The following is an 8,009-nucleotide window of genomic DNA, read 5'->3' on the forward strand; positions in this document are numbered from 1 at the left end:
ACTGGTCATATTACTTTAGCCAAGGTGACATAGGTTGTTGTTCCTTGTAAGCCAATGCTGAGATTGTCTTGGGGTCATAAACAATACATAGTCCAGTACCAGAGAACTGAGTGCTAGGCCAAACAGACACCAAACTTCAATCCCTAACAACTTGAAGAGCCAGGATCTTGGGACAGACTCACAAGCCAAAATCCAGCTTCACATAGAAGACGTCTCTGAAAAGTAGTCATTTCCTAAATAAATTTCAGTACTAGTAAAAAAGCTACCTAACATAAGTAATTTACAAACATCAATAGAGAAAACATTTTTTAAAAAAATAAAAAATGTGAAAACATGGAAGCAAGATGCAACCCCAGGCCCCTATCTCACCCAAGGCAAATTCAGGGGTCGTTGAAGTGAAAGAAATAAAAAGCCACCCAGGTGGTCTTTCTGAAATCGTAGCAGCAGAAGTACCAAAGCAGATGAATGAGGCTGTAGACCCTCCCCAAAATAATTACACAGTTTACTAAAGAGATGATGACCATAATGAAGGACATCATTAACGAATCTAAAGTAGATACAGAAAAAAGAGGAACTTAGGAAAGTGATGGAAATTATGTATGCCCAACACAGGAAAGATTCCATAAAACAGATTTGAACAGAATATCCAGGAGATTAAAAATTCTATGGAAATTCTACACAGCATAATGTGGAGACTATCAGATCTAGAAAACAGGTTTATGATTAGCAATCACCAAATGAAAGATTTTTTGAAAATGTCATGGGACCATGAAAAGTCAATCCAACACCTGCTAGATGACACAAAGAAAAATAACATGAGATTAATCAGAATCAATGAAAAATCAGGAGAAAGCAGAAAGGACATTAAAAAGCCTGTCGACAGAAGTAATAGAAGAAAACATCCCAAACACGGAAAAAGAATTTGACAAGTGAGGTATATAGAACTTCAATTAGCCATGATCAGAAAAGCTACACCAAGGCAAATAATAGTCAAGATTGCAGAAATTCAACACAAGAATAGAATATTAAGGCTGGGGATTTAGCTCAGTGGCTCTGCCACCTGCCTTGCAAGTGCAAGGACCTGAGTTCAATCCCCAGTACCAAGAAAAAAAAAAGTATTAAAAGCTGTTCAAGAAAAGAAACAAATCACCTATAAAGGAAAACCCATCAGAATCACAGCAGATTTCTCAGCAAAAATCCTTAAGTCAAGAAGAGTTTGGAGGGAAGCGTTTCAAGCCCTAAAAGAAAATAATCTCCAAAACATAAGAACTAAGATGGATTATATACAATAGAGTACTATTCTGCCACAAAGAAGGATAAACGAGACATTTTTAGGTAAATGGATGCATCTTGAGACCATACTTTTAACATTTTTATACTATTTTTATTTTTATTTTGATCCAGGGATTGAAAGGACCTTGTGCTTTTGAGGCAGGCACAGTGCCATTGAGCTAAATAAATAAAAATAACAACAACAAAATACCGTTTTTGATCTACAGTTTCAACAATCTCCAAGAATTCTGGGTAGGATAAGAGGAAAAGAAATCAAATATCACACTATACCTGCTAAAACCCAAAGATAACAGAATTAAAAGCACCCAAAGAAAAACTTTAAAAAGCAACAAAAGGGCCAGGGATTTAGCTTAGCGGTTCTGGAGCCTGCCTCGCAAGCGCAAGGACCCACGTTCAATCCCCAGTACCCCCCAGTAATAAATAAATAAATAAATAAATAAATAAATAAATAAATAAATAAATTTTAAAAAAGCAACAGAAATTCTGAACACTGACCTCTCAAGGAAACTCTGAAGGCAATGAGCATACACGTACATATATACATGTATAGTACAAATGCCCTACCAAGTTATAGTTGATTTTTTGAAAATCGAAATGAAGATAGCCAGGTGAGAAAACACCTTCCTGTAATCCCAGCTACTTGGAAAACCAAAAGTTTGAGGCCACCCTGGGCAGTTAAGGAAGATGGTCTCAGAATAAAAAATTTTAAAATGGGCTGGTGGTGGGCTTACTGGAGAGTGCTTGCCTAACATTTGGGAAGCCCAGAACCACAAAAAAATATATATGAGCAATATTTTAGGCAACCCCAAAAATGGGAGAATTTTCTCCAACAAATTCTTCATCATACTATAGGAACAAGAGAAGGCAGAGATCCAGACGTGACCTCAGATGGAAGCTCGGGGCTGGTTTCATGAAGAGGGGGAAAGAGATGAAGGACTATGCGGGCCACACTGGCACCTCATGAGCGTTCACTGGAGAAGCTCCCGCTGCAAAGCAGAGGAACATGTGAGCTTCAGTAAGGGTAATAATACAATGGATCAAAATCCTGAAGTATGTCTAAATCCACAAGATCGAAATGATCTAAAACATAAAACCAAACAGCAACAACAAAAAAACTAACTGGCCCACTACGGAAGGATGAAAGGGAACAAAATTGTTATCTTAAATATTGGATAAGGAAGACAAATGCTTTAAAATTGCATATTCTAGGGCCAGGGATTTGACTCAGTGGTTCTGCCTCCTGCCTTGAAAATGCAAGGTCCTGAGTTCGATTCCCGGTACAAAAAAAAAGCATGTTCTATAGCAGTGGTGGCGAAGCTATGGCATGTGCCTTAGCAGTTTGCGTTACTGAAGCTCTAAAAGTTTCACTGTCACTGTTCTTGGGCATTTAAATGATAAAGCAGGGGAAGCAATTCTATGGAATACCCTAGGTAATAAAGAACTGGTAGAATTGAGATGCTTCCATTTGCAGTCCCCCAGTGGAATGATGGGTGCAGGCTCTGAGCAGGTGAGCACCGAGTCCAGCTGACCTCAGCACAGAGACAGCCAGTCCTGCCCCTGCCCCAGGAGACAGCCAGCTCCACCCACGCCTGGCCAGGGACGGACCTGAGGGTGCTCAGGCCTCTAGAGCCAACTCCTGCATCGCAGAAAACACCGAGGACAAGGAGGGTAGGGAGCTGCGGGGACACTGGAGCTGACGGAAAGTGGCCGGGCTGGCACCTGAGTCTGTGTGCAGGGGGAGCAGGGCTGGGGCCGAGGCGGACAGGATGGAAGCTGAAGGCCATTCCAGGGCTCTGGCTGCGGGGAGGCTGAAGGCAGGAGAGGGACCTGGAGCCTGCGGAGGAGGCGGAAGCCTTGAGCGGAAGCTGCTGTGAGCCCGGTACCGCTGACCCTTCAGGGCTACGGACTACAGAGCCGGGCAGGGCCTCGGCCTCCAGAGAGCTCTGGGGGTGCGGCCGCTCCGGCAGGCGGTGTGGACTCTGTGTGGGGGACACAGAAGGACCTCGGCCGTCTGAGAGGAGAGCTGCAGCCCGGTGAGGGACCCGATGCCACGCTTGGTGGCTGATGTGGACAGTGCAGTCCCACGTCCCCAGGGGTCACACAGTGAGACACATGCAGTCGGTGTTTCTGAACAGAGCGCTTTACTGGGGATCCGTGGAGAAGGGCAAGGAAATATGCTCAGTTTGCTGCCAGGATCTCCTGAACCCAGGGCAGGAGCGCAGTGACACGAGCGTACACAGCAGGAGTAGAGGTGCTGCAGGTGTTACTGCCCCAGGACACGATGCCTACCAAGTTCCAGGCTCCATCCTTCTGGCACACCAGGGGGCCCCCAGAGTCACCCTGCAGGGAGGGAGAGGACCTGACTGCAAGCCTGAAAGGGGAGCCTGGGCCAGCAGGGGCAGGGAGGGGGTGTAGGGGTGACAAGCGTGGGCACAGGGGCTCTGCCCAAGCTACTTCCGTCTGGGTGCCATGCAGTCCAGCGCTGGTGCCTACTCCTGAGGACCCTGTGCTGGTGGCTTCCTCTAAGCCTGACCATTGCTTCCCATGCACTGGCACCTGTGCTCCCGGGGCCGGGTGAGAACTGAGCCCCACGGGCAGCAGAGCACAGTTTTCGGGGGGCTGCCTTGGGACGCTTGCTAGCACCAGTGGAGCCTTCTAAGTAGGGAGGGTGGGGGAGCCCAGGCCTTTGTGCGGGGTTGCCATGTCCCTCCTAGTTCGCGTGGACCGTACCATGCAGGAGGAGACGCCGCTGGCTCCGGCACAGATCATCACGTCCGTAATCTTGGTACCCCAGTACTTCTTACAGTCAGCAGTGGACACCAAGGGCAAGACTGCCTGCTGCAGCTTGTCAGGGGTCTTGTTGGCTACAGTGAAAGTGGAGATGGAATCACGGCCCCCCTCCCAGCCCACCCTCATCTGTACCCCAAGTCCAACCCCCAAGCCTGAAGAGATAGCTCTGCTGAAGGCTCTGCCGGAGGGCATGGGCAGGTTGCTGCGGGGCCCTTGCTCCTGTCTACCGCTCTCTTCAGGAGCTTCCTGTCAAGTATACTTCTATTAGACCTCAGTTTATTTGTATGTGGTAGATTTTTAACTTATCCTTGTCTTAATTGGCATATACTAATTATATATTTTATATATTTTTGAGAGAAGGTCTTGCCATGCAGTTCAGGCTGGCCTTGAACTCACTGTGTTCCCTAGGCTGGCCTTGAACTTGCAACAATTCTCCTGTCTTGGCTTCTCAAGTGCTGGGATTACAGAATGTGCTGCCACATGCAGGTGTTTTATACATTTTTAATTTTAAAATCATTTGGATCCCATGTGGGGGATTCCTGCTGGCTAGGGAGAGCTCCTGCTGTGGAAAGCTGCATCGCACTCACCATTGTACTTGGTCTTGCCCCAGCCGGTGGTGACACACAGGGTCCCATCAGAGAAGTTATCACTGGCACTGGGAAGGCACACGGCGGACACAGTCTTAGAGAACTGAGCGGGTTTGGACAGCTTCAGCAGGGTGACGTCATTGCGCACAGTGAGCATGCTGAACTTGGGGTTCTTGAAAACCTGAGGGCGACAGCCACAACTTCAGTGAGAACCTGGAGCAGCTGGGCCACATCTCCCAGGAGGACAAACTGCTGTCTTCTGTCCTGGTACCTTTGCAATCTTCAAGACCTGCACGTCCTCCTTATCAGAGCCTTGGTCATACTCCCCAGCCACCACCACATCAGACGTTCTAAGCATGGACACGGGAGGGAGGGGTCAAGAACAGGATGGGCTCTGCCCCCCCACACCTACTACCCTCCCATACCCTGGAGCTGGGTGCAGAGCCTGGGCTGCCTACTCACGAGACCCCGCAGTGGGCAGCGGTGACCACCCAGTCTGGGCTGATGAGGGAGCCCCCGCAGAAGTGGAAGCCGGTTTTGTCCTAGAGAGGAAGGAGGGAGGGTCACAGCTACTGCCTGGGCAGCACCCCAACCTGGAGAGCCAGGATTCCCAGCTCACCTGGAGGGACACCTGCCAGGGCCAGGAGCCAGGGATAGCATCCTCGCCGTTGACGATCCTGGCCAGGCCACTCAGCACTGGTTCGATGGTAGGGACTCCACAGCCTGGTTGGAGGTAGGAGTGGGTGAGGAATGTATGTGTCCTGGAGCCAATCTGGGCCTGACCCACCAGTGTTCCAGAGCTACTGGTTTCTACCATAGGGCACCCAGCCCAGATCAGGATCCCCATTCCACAGCTGCCTTTCTCTGAAAAGTCCTCCTGACTTCTTCCAACCTCTATGCTGGAGACTGCATCCTGCAGCTTGCTGACCCCAGTCGTCTTGCACAGGTGCAGAGGGACTCGGCTGTCCCCACCCGGGCCTGTCTGCCACAGGAGAAGACAGCTGGGCCTGATATCAGACTGCATGGGCTTGGCCTCTAGGTCCCCTCCCGGCCGTGTGGCCTGGGACCAGGGGCTCCACAGTGTTCTCAGCTGCTCAGAGGGAGCAGAACAACGCTGACCGCAGAGGTCACCGCGCATCTGTCAGGCAGGCGGGAGCGGCGGGTGGAACTCACAGCTGTGACCACGTCCTGGGGCCTCCAGAGCCCAGACGCTAGGCCGATGGAGGGTGAGAGGGCACCGGTTCACGCCACAGTACCCAGGCGGGATTCGCCACCTCTACAGCACCTCACCATTTAACTAACTGTTGATCTGGTAAAGGTTTGGTTTCTCAATTATTTAATGAAACAAGACTTTGATTCCAGACCATAAAAGGCCACATCGAGGAGGAGTTGAATGAACTAGGAGAAAACAGGTGTGCTGGGCGGACCCTGAGTACAGCAGGTTCCCAACCCTGTACCAGTTCACACTTGGCCTTTACCCCAGAACATGTAGCCCCGGCCACCTCTGGAGTCCTCGCCTGCCCACAGGAGCGAGGACACAACGAGGCCTTCAGTGAAGACTGGTGCTGCCAAATGTGAAAGCCACAATAATCTATTTTTATAATAGCAAAAATGGAGAGAATAATTAGGTATTGAAATAGCAGAGAGTACATTTGATTCCAAGAATTGGATCTACATGGCTATGCGGATAAATCCAAGCATTATGAGTAGAAAAAAGCACATTGTAAAACTGAGGCAGAGTAAAATGCTACTTAGAGAAATTATAAAAATGTTTGTTTATGGATGTGTTTGTGTGTATGTAGTACATTTTTATGAGCCAGTGTAAAATGATGGCAGAGCTCAGAACAGGAAGAAAGAGAGAGCAAAGGAAAGCTTTAGCTAAATCACTTTAAGTTTTAAAAATAAATGTCTCCTTTTGTCTTTTTGGACCTCTGGAAGCAACATGGGTCACCAACGTGCTACCAGTGTTTCCATCAGAAATCAAAGAATATTGGCTCCATCAAGTCGGACTAAGTGATCTTCCTCAGATGAATTACCCAGGGCATCCACTCAGTGGAAAAGACTACGCTAATTTTTTGTATATAAAATTTAACAATTTAAAGCCTTAAAAAAAAGAAGAAGGAAACATCTAAGCCAGGCACAGTGCTATACCTACAGTTCATGCTTACTAGGGAGATGAGGCAGGAGGATCACTTGAGCTCAGACGTTCTAGATAGAGTAGGCAACATAGTGAGATCCTGTCTCAAAAAATAAAACCCAAAAGAACAAAAAAATATCTGGAGCAAATCTGCAAAAAGGTAAGATCTGTTAAATCTTGACTGCATATACATGGGTGTCACCTAATTTTCTGTATTTTAAAATTTCTTTGTGTGTTTGTGATGCTAGCGATTCAACTCTGGGCCTTTGGACTGAGCTATATTCTCAGTCCTTCATTTAAAATGTTTTGAGAAGACAGGGTTTTGCTAAGGCACTAAATTGCCCAGGCTGGACTCTAATTTATAATTCTCCTGCCTCAGCCTCTCAAAGTGCTGGGATTACATGTGCATGCCACAACCCTGGCCTTTCTTAATTTAATAAACAAAAAGCTCAGTGCAAGCCCAGCACAGTAAATAAAACCCTGCCTGGAAGCCTGGTGAGGGCTGTGGTTACCTCCTACCCTGCCCACCGGTGCTTCTGGAGCCACCAACCACGGCTGGGCCAGTGCATCTCTTCCACTCCTTTTGCAGGGAGCGAGGAATCTGAGAGCCCCTGAAGGACCTTCTCCTCCCTGCAGCCTCAGGTCCCTCAGCCTGGGTGAAGCCAAGGGGCTCACCTCCGGTTGGGGACAGAGCCCCAGGTTCATCTGGTGGGACCCGGCTGTGGGGGTCATGAAGGTTTAAGGCCCCCTCCCCTCCCCACATTCTCCAGGCCTGGGGGCCCCGGCTCCCCACACTCACCATGGGCGGCCCCTAGGAGGGCAAAGCAGGACAGAAGCCAAAGGGAGACCATGGTGCTGCTGTCAGGGAAAGTGGTGTCTCCCTGTTTTGGGGCCCCTTTTATGTCTCCTAGTGTCCCCTAAACCATGCCCAGCCAGGGAGGCCTGAGGGCCACCCCCACTTATCCAAGGTCTTTGGGCGATAAGTGGGGGCCAATTTCCTCTCTCAGCCAGGCTGGTTCAAAGCCTGGAAATTCCCCGCTCTTGGGAAAGGGACAGCTGCCCTGTACCCACTCCATCTGCAGCCTGGGCAATACCATGGCCAAGGCCAGTGCCAGGGCAGGAAACTGGGCCCTGAGGAATCCGGCTCATGCAGCTTTTGCCGGCAGGCTAAGCAAGAGACCCTGCTGTCCCTAGTGCCTCAG

At 49.1% G+C, this 8,009-nt stretch overlaps 1 protein-coding gene across 1 annotated transcript; it reads right to left on the reverse strand.

Moving 5' to 3' along the window:
• Positions 1-3,222: 3,222 nt before the first annotated feature.
• On the reverse strand, positions 3,223-7,658 carry LOC104876408 (chymotrypsinogen B). Its single transcript, XM_010644391.2, has 7 exons — positions 7,607-7,658; positions 5,290-5,393; positions 5,133-5,212; positions 4,942-5,020; positions 4,671-4,851; positions 4,024-4,157; positions 3,223-3,633 (listed from the first exon to the last, which is right to left on the reverse strand). The coding sequence occupies exons 1-7, from the start codon at positions 7,656-7,658 to the stop codon at positions 3,472-3,474; spliced, it is 792 nt and encodes a 263-aa protein (XP_010642693.1). The 3' UTR covers positions 3,223-3,471.
• Positions 7,659-8,009: the final 351 nt, after the last annotated feature.

This window comes from Fukomys damarensis, unplaced genomic scaffold, assembly GCF_012274545.1.
Source record: "Fukomys damarensis isolate Sample0158 unplaced genomic scaffold, DMR_v1.0_HiC HiC_scaffold_32, whole genome shotgun sequence".
NCBI classification, from domain to species: Eukaryota; Metazoa; Chordata; class Mammalia; order Rodentia; family Bathyergidae; genus Fukomys; species Fukomys damarensis.

Excerpts from the sequence above, each read along its gene's own strand:
- LOC104876408 (XM_010644391.2), bottom strand. The coding sequence starts at position 7,658 with ATGGTCTCCCTTTGGCTTCTGTCCTGCTTTGCCCTCCTAGGGGCCGCC. Across the intron at positions 4,158-4,670 it reads GGGCAAGACCAAGTACAATG|CCAACAAGACCCCTGACAAG; the intron begins GTGAGTGCGATG and ends CTTTCACTGTAG. Across the intron at positions 3,634-4,023 it reads GCGGCGTCTCCTCCTGCATG|GGTGACTCTGGGGGCCCCCT; the intron begins GTACGGTCCACG and ends CCCTCCCTGCAG.